This window comes from Phalacrocorax carbo, chromosome 1, assembly GCF_963921805.1.
Source record: "Phalacrocorax carbo chromosome 1, bPhaCar2.1, whole genome shotgun sequence".
Lineage (NCBI taxonomy): Eukaryota > Metazoa > Chordata > Aves > Suliformes > Phalacrocoracidae > Phalacrocorax > Phalacrocorax carbo.
In genome coordinates, this window is record NC_087513.1 from 217,376,635 (window position 1) to 217,389,459 (window position 12,825).

A 12,825-nucleotide genomic window follows, 5' to 3' on the forward strand; every position below is an offset into this window, starting at 1 on the left:
GCGTGCGTGTTGCATGCATTGAGCATGTGTTGCACTCCCTGAGCATGCGTTGCAGACACTGAGCACATTGCATGCACTGAGAACGTTGCAGACACTGAGCATGTGTTGCAGATGCTGAGCACGTGTTGCATGCATCGAGCACGTGTTGCAGACCCTGAGGATGTGTGGCGGACAGCGTGCACGTTGCAGACACCAAGCACACGTTGCAGACACCGAGCACACATTGCAGATGCTGAGCATGCATGGTGGACACCAAGCACGTGCTGCAGACAGTGAGCACGTGTTGCATGCATCGAGCACGTGTTGCAGACACCAAACGCATTGCAGACAGCGTGCGTGTTGCATGCATTGAGCATGTGTTGCACTCCCTGAGCATGCGTTGCAGACACTGAGCACATTGCATGCACTGAGAACGTTGCAGACACTGAGCATGTGTTGCAGATGCTGAGCACGTGTTGCAGACACTGAAAACGTTGCATGCATCGAGCACATGTTGCACGCCCTGAGCGCGTTGCAGACCCTGAGCGTGCATTGCAGACACCAAGCACGTGTTGCAGACACTGAGGACATGTCGCATGCACTGAGCACATGTTGCAGACACTGAGCATGCGCTGCAGACAGTGAGCACGTTACGGACACTGAGCATGTGTTGCAGATGCTGAGCGTGCGTTGCAGACGCTGAGCACATGTTGCAGACGCTGAGCACATGTTGCATGCCCTGAGCGCACATCCCAGACCCGAAGCCCACGTGCGATGTGCACCAACAGGCACTGCAGAAGCCAAGCACGCACGCAGGCTCCAAGCACCCCGGCCATGCCGGCACACAGCCCACACGTCCATCAGGGCCCCATGCGGCCATCATGGGCAGCCAGCGCACCACGGCTCTGCACACACAGCTGGCCTTTCTGCAGGGACAGCCCAGCTCCGGGATGGATTCACGCCCTCAAAGGTGTGAATCCAAGCGCAAAGGCCCCGGGCTGGCGTCATCTCACCTCCCTGCGCCTCCACCAAGGTGCCGCAGCAGAAACCTGCAGGCTCCCGTTGCCCAAAGGGCTTTGAGTGTCCAGCAAGAGGTGAGACCCAGGTCCGGGTGATGGGGTCGGACAGGGCTGGCTGCGGACAAACCCAAGCGCAGAGGGCAGAAGCAGCCATCGATGGGCGCTCAGCGGGTTCGGGGGCCGGCGGGAGCTCCTGGAGCAGGGCAGGGCGAGGGCGGTTGGGTGTCCCGGTGCGGAAAGGATGGGAAGGAGTAGGACAGATGGACAAGGGCATGGCTGGAGGGACAGGAAGGCTGCTGATGGGTGGGTGGATTGATGGGTGGGGGGCTAGAGGAAGGGAGGGACGGGCAGAGGGAGGGATGGGGGATGGAGGCAGGAGCAAAGCTGAGCTCTAAGGCATTTCTTGGTGCATGGCTGGGGTTTGGTGCCAGGCACCGGCTGCCCTGCCTGCACTCCTCTCTGCCTGCAGAGCCCTGCGCACCCGTGGCACCGCAGAAAGGGAGAGGGGACACGGAGCGGGGGGCGGCGGGGGCCCTTCCCCTCTCCCCAACACCCAGGTCCTCAGCCAGGCTCTGCAATGAGGTACCCGAGCCACATGAAAGCAAAGCCTCCCCTTCGCCTCCATCTCGGCAGCTCTGCCACCCCCTGCAGCGCCGCCGCCGCCAACCCACAGCCTGCGGGTGATTGACAGCCCTCTCCCACGCCTGACTCACCACCCGGCCCCCCCCAGTGCGAGGAGGGGGCGGTGGGACCCCCTCCCCCCAGGGCCACCGCAGGCAGCTCAGCTGGGGAGCGATGCTCCCGGCCCTGCAGCTGCACCCGGCTGCCTCCTGCTGCCCACCCAGCCCCTCCATCCATCTCTGCATCCATCCCTGCATCTCTGCATCCCTGCATCTCTGCATCCCTGCATCCCTCCTTGCATCCCTGGATCCCTCCTTGCATCCCTGCATCCATTACTGCATCTCTGCATCCCTGGATCCCTCCCTGCATCTCTGCATCCCTGCATCCCTGCATCCCTCCCTGCATCCCTCCCTGCATCTCTGCATCCCTGCATCTCTGCATCCCTGCATCCCTCCCTGCATCCCTCCCTGCATCTCTGCATCCCTGCATCCCTCCTTGCATCCCTGCATCCATTACTGCCTCTCTGCATCCCTGCATCCCTCCCTGCATCCATCCCTGCATCTCTGCATCTCTCCCTTCATCCCTGCATCCATCCCTGCATCTCTGCATCCATCCCTTCATCCCTGCATCCATCCCTGTATCCCTGCATCCCTCCCTGCATCCATCCCTGCATCTCTGCATCTCTCCCTTCATCCCTGCATCCATCCCTTCATCCCTGCATCCATCCCTGCATCCCTGCATCCATCCCTGCATCTCTGCATCCATCCCTTCATCCCTGCATCCATCCCTGCATCCCTGCATCCATCCCTGCATCTCTGCATCCCTCCCTGCATCCCTGCATCCATCCCTGCATCTCTGCATCCCTCCCTGCATCCATCCCTGCATCTCTGCATCTCTCCCTTCATCCCTGCATCCATCCCTGTATCCTTGCATCCATCCCTGTATCCCTGCATCCCTCCCTGCATCCATCCCTGTATCCCTGCATCCCTCCCTGCATCCATCCCTGCATCTCTGCACCCGTCCCTTCATCCCTGCATCCATCCCTGTATCCTTGCATCCATCCCTGTATCCCTGCATCCCTCCCTGCATCCATCCCTGTATCCCTGCATCCCTCCCTGCATCCATCCCTGCATCCCTGCATCTCTCCCTGCATCCCTGCATCCCTCCCTGCATCTCTGCATCCATCCCTGCATCTCTCCCTGCATCCCTGCATCCATCCCTGCATCCCTCCCTGCACCCCTGGGGACGCGGGATGCAGAGGCACGGCCACCTCCTGCCACCCAGGCCGAGCCCCAAGGAGGTTCGCAGCAAGGCGGGCTGGGAGGCGGAACTCGAACGGTTTCTCAAGGCGAGGGCTAAGGCCGCGGACGCTGGACGGCGGCGGCCACGCGTGGCAGCGCGTGCTGTGGGGCCGAGGTGTCTCGGGGCGCAATCCCCAGGCTGCCGAGCTGCGAGGAGCAGCCCGCTCTGCCCGCGCCGAGGGGAGACAGCGGGCAGCTCCTCCCGCCCCTCCGGCTTAAAATGCCCGCCGTGCCTCGCGCTGCAGGGCACCGCGGCCTGAAAGGCGCCCGCAGGCGTGCTCGTGTGCGTGCACGTGCCTGGCACCCGCACCTCCATGCATGCACACGCGTGCTCCCCGTGGCAGCGGCTGTTGCGGAGCAGCATGGAGCGGCCGTGGGTTTAGTGTGGGCTTGGCCATGGGTATAGGGTGAGCTTGCTGTGGGCCTGGCCATGGGTTTAGCATGGGCTTGGCCATGGGTTTAGGGTGAGCTTGCCGTGGGTTTGGCCGTGGGTTTAGTGTGGGCTTGGCCATGGGTTTAGGGTGGGTTTGGCCATGGTTTTAGCATGGGCTTGGCCATGGGTTTAGGGTGGGCTTGCCGTGGGCTAGGCCGTGGGTGTAGGGTGGGCTTGGCCATGGGTTTAGGGTGAGCTTGCCGTGGGCTTGGCCGTGGGTTTAGTGTGGGCTTGGCCGTGGGTTTAGGGTGAGCTTGCCGTGGGTGTAGGGTGGGCTTGGCCATGGGTTTAGGGTGAGCTTGCCGTGGGCTTGGCCGTGGGTTTAGTGTGGGCTTGGCGGTGGGTTTAGGGTGAGCTTGCCGTGGGCTTGGCTGTGGGTTTAGTGTGGGCTTGGCCATGGGTTTAGGGTGAGCTTGCTGTGGGTTTGGCCGTGGGTTTAGTGTGGGCTTGGCCATGGTTTTAGGGTGAGCTTGCCGTGGGTTTGGCCGTGAGTTTAGTGTGGGCTTGGCCATGGGTTTAGGGTGGGTTTGGCCATGGTTTTAGCATGGGCTTGGCCATGGGTTTAGGGTGAGCTTGCTGTGGGTTTGGCTGTGGGTTTAGCGTGGGGTTGGCCATGGGTTTAGGGTGAGCTTGCCGTGGGCTTGGCCGTGGGTTTAGTGTGGGCTTGGCGGTGGGTTTAGGGTGAGCTTGCCGTGGGCTTGGCTGTGGGTTTAGTGTGGGCTTGACCATGGGTTTAGGGTGAGCTTGCTGTGGGTTTGGCTGTGGGTTTAGCGTGGGCTTGGCCATGGGTTTAGGGTGAGCTTGCTGTGGGTTTGGTGTGGGGTTGGCCATGGGTTTAGGGTGAGCTTGCTGTGGGTTTGGCCGTGGGTTTAGCGTGGGGTTGGCCATGGGTTTAGGGTGAGCTTGCCGTGGGCTTGGCCATGGGCTTGGCCATGGGTTTAGGGTGGGTTTGGCCGCGGGTTTACAGTGGGCTTGGCTGTGAATTTAGTGTGGTTTAGCCATGGGTTTAGGGTGGATTTAGGCTGAGTTTAGCATGGGTTTGGCCATGGTTTTAGGGTGGGCTTAGCTGTGGGTTTGGCAGCGGGCACAGCCCTGCAGGAAGCACGGGGCTGTGCGATGCATCACCAAGCGGGACCTGGCACGCAGGCGCTCCCCTGGGCTGGCCCAGCACCCTGCCCCGGCCCCACAGAGCCCCTGGTGGGTGCCCCCCACAGCCCCCAGGGCAGTGCCCATCTCCCTGACCTCCCCCCAGCCCCAGTGACCCACAGTGGCAGTCTGGCATGGATCCCAACCCACCACCTGGCCCTCCCACCACCCCCCCAGCACCCCCTGTGCTGCTCGCTGTTTCCTCCCAGCATCACCCATCACGTCGCGAGCACCCAACGGGCGCACCCAGGGCTGTCCCGCTGCACCCACGGGCTCGCCAGCTCCCGCCATCCCCCACCCCGGCCACCCGCGCCGCGCGGCCGGCAGAGACCCGGACACCGCCACGCCATTTCCCCAAGACCTTTAATATCATCGAGAGGCGGCGGCGGGAAGAGGGGGCAGCTCCTGCCGCCCCCCCACCCTGTGCCCCTCCGCTTCCAGCAGAGGCTGGAGCTGGGGGTGGGGGGCAGAGGCTGGATGCACCCCCTCCCTAATTTGGGGGGGATGCAGAGGCCCTTGCCACCCTGCCCAGCGCGGAGGGGACCCATGGGAGCGCTGTGGTGCCGGTGCCCGGAGCCAGGCGCGCATCCCACGGGAAAGGCCGCTCCCGCCTTATCATTTTAAAGGAAGATACTTAAAAATAGAAAGAGGAGGAGGAAAAGCCAAAGTCCCCGGCCGCAGCCGCCATCCCACGGCCGTGCCGGGGCGCCTGGCCGGGCTCTGTCTCTCCGCCCGGAGCTCGGAGCAGAAGCGGCAGCCGAAAGCAGCCGGGATGCGGGGTCGGGTGGGCCGGTGCTGCCTGGTCCCCGCGGGCTGCCTGGCCGTGGCTCCCCAGACCCGCTCTGCCGGTGGGTGGGTGGGTGGCCTCGCTGCCATTTCCCCTCCTGGCTGCCCGTGGGTCATCACGGAGGGAGGCGAGAGGGCCCGGCGGAGGCTCCGGAGCCAGCGGGACCCCCCCCGGCCGGTGTCGGGGTGCAGGGCTGGCGCGGCTCCCCGAGGGCTGCGCTGCTCGCGGACGAACCTGCGGCGCGAGCGGAGGGCAAAGGGTCGGCGAAGGGGCTGCCGCCTTCATCCCCCTCCCCACCTTGCGGGGGGACGCGCGTGGCGGGCCACCACCGTGTGCCCCTGAGCTGGGGGGGGGGGCAGGGGCAGGGGGTGCGGGATGCTCACCCGGCGTGTCAGGCCTCCAGCTCAGACGTTTCGCAGGAGCTGGGGACAGAGAGCAGACGGGTCCCCGTTAGTCCCCAGCCTCCTCCGCCTCTGGGGGTCACCAGCAGCGCAGCCCCCCGCCCAGGGGGGGATGCACCAAGGGTTGGGGGAGAAAACCCAGGGCAAGGGGAACCACCATCGCCCCGGCACGTCCCCTGAGCAGCCGGTACGAGGGGACGCTGCGATCGCAGCTGCTCCATCCCACCCAGGACCACCCAGCATGGCACCAGTGGGGGGCCCCCACAGCGCCATCCCCTGGGAGCCCCAGGGTGCTGCTCCCTCACCGCGGGCCCTTGGGGTGCAGAGCCCCCCTGCCAGGGGTGGGGGGTCGGGCGCGGAGCAGGGCAGGGATGGCCGTGCCTCGCACGCTGGCACACGCACACGGGGAAGCGCAGCCCACGGCGAAGCCCCAGAGGAGCTTCCCTGCCATCCCCCCCCGTTATAAACCTGAGCCTGGGTGGGGGTCCTGGGGCAAGGCTCCCCTGCAGACCCAGTCCCAGGGGACAGGCACGAGGTTGGGGGGGCACTGGGGCAGTGATGCTGCTGCCTGGGGCACCTTGGGGCACCCTCGGATGCCCCTCGGGCGATGCACAGTCGGTGCCGGCAGCGGGGACCCCCCCCACAACCCCGGCACAGCCACGTCCTCAGGTTTATAACAGCAACGAGGGCCCGAGGGATCGGCTCGTCGCGGTGGAGCCGGAGCAGCTCTGCCCCACCACCGGCCAGCGGCACCAGCGGGCCCCACGGCTCAGCAAGGCTCCCACACCCACAGCCAACACCGGCACGGCACGGGGCGGGGGGCACCCGGCGTGCGACACCCCCCCGGCAGGACGGCTGTTGCACGGACAGACAGACAGCAGGCCAACAGGAGGGGAGGCTGATTTTGTGGCCAGAAATCACCTCTGTTATAGGAAAAAATCAGGAGCCTGGCAGCATCCCTTCTTCTTGCATCACACGGTTCGGGGCACCCCAGCACCCAGGAGACCACCCGCCACCCCCAATGCCGATGGGGCACCCAAAGGATCCGCCCCCCCGCCCCCCCCAAGCTCTCTCCGGGGTGACCGGAGGCTGATGCTGGTACAAAAGGAATGGGAGCAGGGACATCTCCCCCCGGTCTGGGGGAGAAGGACCCCCCGCCCCCACGTGTGATGCAGGGGAGATGCGCGCCCCGCGCAGAGGGGTTCCCCCCCCGGCGCCCCCCTCGTCTCACTCACGGTTAGCGGGTCAGTAGCAAAAGCAGCCACACTGTTCCTCATCTCACTCTCATTGCCCCGCAGCGGGATGAGGGAGATGTTACCCAACCTGGAGTCCTGCTGCGACCGCGACGCCCGCACCTTGGAGGTCTCCGAGGGCCACAGGGCCCCCCCGTTCTGGGGACGGAGGGTGGAGGAAGGCTCAAGACCGGCTTTTCGGTCTGCAGCCACCCAGGGACCTCGCCTCCGCCCCGGGGTGCTGATTTTTAGGGATGCTTGGGTCCCCCAAAGGGCTTCTGCTCGGCGAGCATCCCTCCGGGGCCGCCCCCGTGCCCGCTCCCCACCTGCACGTGGAGGAAGGTGGCGAACCACTCCCGCAGATCGGCCTGGGTGTCGCAGCACAGGTACCTGCGGGGGCACAGCGTCAGCGGCCGGCGGGGACGGCGGGGACGCGCCTCTGCCCGCCTCGGGGTCACCCGGCTGCTCCAGGCACCGCGCTGGGGACGGAGACGCGGCCCCAGGCCCTGCTTTGCACGGGGTCTCGCAGACCCCCTGGGGACCGAAGGGGACTCGGGTGACAGCCCCCGAGTGGGTCTGTGGGCACCCAGCCAGGCTCTGCCCACAGAAACCCCCACCTACGTCCCCCTGGCTCTGGAGAGCAGCCCCCGCGGCAGCGTGTCTGTCTGTCCTGGGGGATGAGTTTCGCCTCCCTGTGTCCACCCCTGCCCTTACCATTGCTGCTTCTCGTGCTTCTCGTTTTCATAGAAGACTGTGAAGCCCCAGCTGGAAGGGGAGAAGTGAAAGCGTGAAGACCAATGTCCCGGGCTGCCCGGCCCTCGGCTCCAGCACTCCCGGTGGGAAAGTACCCCTGCGAACGCCCCCACCCCTGCAAACCCCCGTCCCTGCAAACCCCCTGTCCCTGCAAACACCCTGTCCCTGCAAACCCCCCGTATCTGCTAACACCCCTTCCCTGCAAAGCCCCCATCCCTGCAAACCCCATGTCTCTGCAAACACCCCATCCCTGCAGACACCCCTGTCCCTGCAAGCCCCATGTCCCTGCAAACACCCCATCCCTGCAAACCCCCCTTCCCTGCAAACCCCACGTCCCTGCAAACCCCACGTCCCTGCAAACCCCATGTCCCTGCAAACCCCATGTCCCTGCAAACCCCACATCCCTGCAAACCCCACGTCCCTGCAAACCCCCCTTCCCTGCAAACCCCACATCCCTGCAAACCCCACATCCCTGCAAACCCCATGTCCCTGCAAACCCCACATCCCTGCAAACCCCCCTTCCCTGCAAACCCCACGTCCCTGCAAACCCCACGTCCCTGCAAACCCCATGTCCCTGCAAACCCCATGTCCCTGCAAACCCCACATCCCTGCAAACCCCACGTCCCTGCAAACCCCCCTTCCCTGCAAACCCCACGTCCCTGCAAACCCCACGTCCCTGCAAACCCCATGTCCCTGCAAACCCCACATCCCTGCAAACCCCACATCCCTGCAAACCCCACATCCCTGCAAACCCCATGTCCCTGCAAACCCCCCTTCCCTGCAAACACCCCTTTCCCTGCAAACCCCACATCCCTGCAAACCCCACATCCCTGCAAACCCCATGTCCCTGCAAACCCCCCTTCCCTGCAAACCCCCCTTCCCTGCAAACCCCACATCCCTGCAAACCCCCCTTCCCTGCAAACCCCACATCCCTGCAAACCCCCCTTCCCTGCAAACCCCACATCCCTGCAAACCCCCCTTCCCTGCAAACCCCCCTTCCCTGCAAACCCCACATCCCTGCAAACCCCCCTTCCCTGCAAACCCCACATCCCTGCAAACCCCCTGTCCCTGCAAACCCCATGTCCCTGCAAACCCCCCTTCCCTGCAAACCCCACATCCCTGCAAACCCCACATCCCTGCAAACGCCATGTCCCTGCAAACCCCCCTTCCCTGCAAACCCCACATCCCTGCAAACCCCCTGTCCCTGCAAACCCCATGTCCCTGCAAACCCCCCTTCCCTGCAAACCCCACATCCCTGCAAACCCCACATCCCTGCAAACCCCATGTCCCTGCAAACCCCATGTCCCTGCAAACCCCACATCCCTGCAAACCCCACATCCCTGCAAACACCCCTTTCCCTGCAAACCCCACATCCCTGCAAACCCCACATCCCTGCAAACCCCACATCCCTGCAAACACCCCTTTCCCTGCAAACCCCACATCCCTGCAAACACCCCTTTCCCTGCAAACCCCACATCCCTGCAAACCCCACATCCCTGCAAACCCCACGTCCCTGCAAACCCCATGTCCCTGCAAACCCCATGTCCCTGCAAACCCCCCTTCCCTGCAAACCCCACATCCCTGCAAACACCCCTTTCCCTGCAAACCCCACATCCCTGCAAACCCCACATCCCTGCAAACACCCCTTTCCCTGCAAACCCCACATCCCTGCAAACCCCACATCCCTGCAAACCCCACGTCCCTGCAAACCCCACATCCCTGCAAACCCCACATCCCTGCAAACCCCCCTTCCCTGCAAACCCCCCTTTCCCTGCAAACCCCACATCCCTGCAAACACCCCTTTCCCTGCAAACCCCACATCCCTGCAAACCCCCCTTCCCTGCAAACCCCATGTCCCTGCAAACCCCACGTCCCTGCAAACCCCCCCGTGTCTGCAAACCCCATGTCCCTGCAAACCCCACATCCCTGCAAACCCCCTCCGCTCCTGCAGCCACCCGCAGCCCTGCCAGCCCCCTGTACCCCTGCAAGCTGCCTCCCTCCCTGCAGAGCACCCGCGGCTCCGCAAGCCTCGGCAGCCCTGCGCCGCTCGCCGCTCAGCGCGGCTTCCCATCGGGCTGAGCAGCGCTACGCAGCGATTCAGGGCCAGTAAAGCAGCCGGCAACAGCCCCGAGTCCTTCCCAGTTCGCCCCAGTTTGCAGCCCAGCGGGCCAGGCGCAGGCACAGCTCTCTGAGCCGGCCCTTTGGATGGTGGCATTGCTTTCATGGTCATGGTCAGCCTCCTCTCACCCCTCCCCGGGCCTCAGCGTGACCTCGCAAGGCCTGGCAGGGCACCAACCTCCCACCAGTGCCGGGGGGAGCCCCCCAGCCCCAGCCCCAAGCCCCAGCCTCTCCCAGCGCACCCCGGCACCGCAGCACCTAGACCCCCAGCAGGGCTCAGGGCCACGGCCTTGCACATGCACGTGCACCCGTGGGTGCACACACGCGGCGGAGGGTGGCCCTGGAGCACGTGGGTTTGAAGCCTCGCAGCACGCCCGCGCGGCTCGTCGTGCACACACAGGCCTGCGCTCGCACTCGTGGGCGCGCACACGTGTACGCGTGGGCGTGCCTTGCACGCGCACACCCGCAAACACGCACGTGCACTCACGGGCGCGCGCGCACGCACGCACAGGGTGACATGCAGGCACACCCCCACGTGCACACACCCACACGCGTGCGCACACGCATCGACGTGTGCACGCGCGCACACCCACATGTGCCGATGCGCTCATATGCGTATGCACGCGCAAAGACGCGCGTGCACACAGACGCTGACATGCACGCACCCACTCCCACGCCCCCCGAGACGCACAGCGGCACCCCCCAAGCACACGCACACACGCTCCCCGCGGTCTCCCTCCCACCCCCGTGCCGGGCCCCCACGGAGCCCCCCGGAGCCCCCCAAGCTGGCAGCGGCCAGCACAGGCTCCTGCGAGGCTGCTCTGACACCTGCTGGCAGGAGACGGGGCTCGGCAGCCAGAGTGTCCCCATCCCCGTCCCCGTCCCCATCCCCACCCCCATCCCCATCCCATCCCCATCCCACCCCCATCCCCATCCTCATCCCATCCCACCCCCATCCCACCCCCATCCCCATCCCCATCCCATCCCATCCCCATCCCACCCCCATCCCCATCCTCATCCCATCCCACCCCCATCCCACCCCCATCCCCATCCCCATCCCATCCCATCCCCATCCCATCCCCATCCCCATCCCCATCCCCATCCCATCCCATCCCCATCCCCATCCCATCCCCATCCCCATCCCCATCCCATCCCCATCCCCATCCCATCCCCATCCCCATCCCCATCCCATCCCAGCCCCAGCCCCATCCCATCCCAGCCCCAGCCCCATCCCATCCCAGCCCCAGCCCCAGCCCCAGCCCCATCCCATCCCATCCCATCCCCATCCCCATCCCATCCCCATCCCATCCCATCCCCATCCCCATCCCATCCCCATCCCCATCCCCATCCCATCCCCATCCCCATCCCATCCCCATCCCCATCCCCATCCCATCCCAGCCCCAGCCCCATCCCATCCCAGCCCCAGCCCCATCCCATCCCAGCCCCAGCCCCAGCCCCAGCCCCAGCCCCATCCCATCCCATCCCATCCCCATCCCCATCCCCAGCCCATCCCCATCCCCATCCCCATCCCATCCCCATCCCCACCCCCATCCCATCCCATCCCCATCCCATCCCCATCCCCATCCCCATCCCCATCCCCATCCCATCCCATCCCATCCCATCCCAGCCCCAGCCCCATCCCATCCCATCCCCATCCCCATCCCCATCCCCAGCCCATCCCCATCCCCATCTCCATCCCATCCCCATCCCCACCCCCATCCCATCCCCATCCCCATCCCATCCCCACCCCCAGCCCCAGCCCCATCCCATCCCATCCCATCCCCATCCCCATCCCCATCCCATCCCCATCCCCATCCATATCCCATCCCCATCCCCATCCCATCCCCATCCCATCCCCATCCCCATCCCCATCCCATCCCCATCCCATCCCCATCCCATCCCCGCCCCATCCCCAGCCCCAGCCCCAGCCCAGCCCCAGCCCCAGCCCCAGCTCAGCCCCATACCACCCCCAGCCCACCCGGGCACCGCGTTGCCTCTCACCACGTCGGGGGCCGAAGCTTCTTCTTAATGCCCAGGTAGACCTTCAGGTTCCTGACGGGCCATTCCTTCTCCGGCTTGTGGCTCTGGGGGTGGGGACAGAGGCACCCAGCGCTGGGTTGGGGGGTGCCTGACCCTTCGGGACCCGCCCCCCCTCCCTGCTGTGGCCCACGCCACCGGGGTGGGGTTTGTCCCGCCGGCTTGCAGGCAGAAGCCGTAGGGATGTGGCGATGGGGAAGGGGCTGAGCCCAGGGCTGGGCTTGCCAAGGACGAGGGTGAAGCCCAGGACGGAGCAGAGCAAAGGGCAGCGCCAAGGGCAGAGGCGGCGGGTAGCGGGGATGCAGGAGGCCTCTCCCTGCGGGAGGGACCCCCAGGGATGGTGCCGGTCGCCTTCGGAGCTGGGACCAGCACCCGCGCGTTGTCTTGGGGTCTGGAGAGCCTGGCACTAGACACCCACCACGGGGACACCCGCGTCACCCCACTCCTCGGCATCCCCGAGAGATGCTCAGCCGGCATCTCGCTCTGCCCTGACCGCATCCCCAAAGGTCCCGCCGCCGGCACAGCGCGGCAGGCAGGCACCTCTCCGCGGCGGGTCAAGATGGGTGGCCCGACTCCCCCGGTCCCACTGCCGCGGCAGCCCCGGCGTCCCCCACCGCCGGCAGACGTTTCGAGGTGGGCGAAGCACCCTCCCGCCTCGCCCGGGCCTTCCCCGGCGCTGGCTGGGTCTCGCCACGCCGCACGAGCCGTGCCCCGGCAGCGGGTGACACGACGGGGACCCCCGGGGACCCTCCCGTACAGCCGCCCGCCGGTGTTCACGTGCAAGCCGCGTGACTTACAAGCGCCCGATCCAATGCCCTTGGGATGGGGGAGCCAGCTCAGCCCATCCCCCCTGCACCCCAGGTACCGGGGGCCAGCCCTTGCGCCCCCCTTCCCCATCTCCAGCTGCCTGGAGCATGGGGCGGCGGCACCCCAAAATCGAGGGGCCCCGGATAACAGGGGTGCAAGCTGATGCGCCCCCAATGCCAGGGGCTAGCGGG

At 66.0% G+C, this 12,825-nt stretch overlaps 1 protein-coding gene across 5 annotated transcripts in view; it reads right to left on the minus strand.

Moving 5' to 3' along the window:
- Positions 1-4,845: 4,845 nt before the first annotated feature.
- The window catches only part of ARAP1 (ArfGAP with RhoGAP domain, ankyrin repeat and PH domain 1), a 52,534-nt gene continuing 44,554 nt past the window's right edge, over positions 4,846-12,825 (minus strand). For 2 of the 5 annotated variants that reach the window (XM_064441609.1, XM_064441608.1), the window contains exons 29-34: positions 11,792-11,874; positions 7,634-7,684; positions 7,246-7,309; positions 6,923-7,078; positions 5,670-5,708; positions 4,846-5,520 (exon numbers count right to left, since the gene is read on the minus strand). In XM_064441609.1, coding sequence (XP_064297679.1) covers positions 5,691-5,708; positions 6,923-7,078; positions 7,246-7,309; positions 7,634-7,684; positions 11,792-11,874 — 372 coding nt within the window. In that variant the 3' untranslated portion in view covers positions 4,846-5,520; positions 5,670-5,690. Of the gene's footprint in view, positions 5,521-5,669; positions 5,709-6,922; positions 7,079-7,245; positions 7,310-7,633; positions 7,685-11,791; positions 11,875-12,825 lie in introns of those variants that run through there. The other 3 variants (XM_064441610.1, XR_010371257.1, XR_010371258.1) reach the window with 3 other exon arrangements.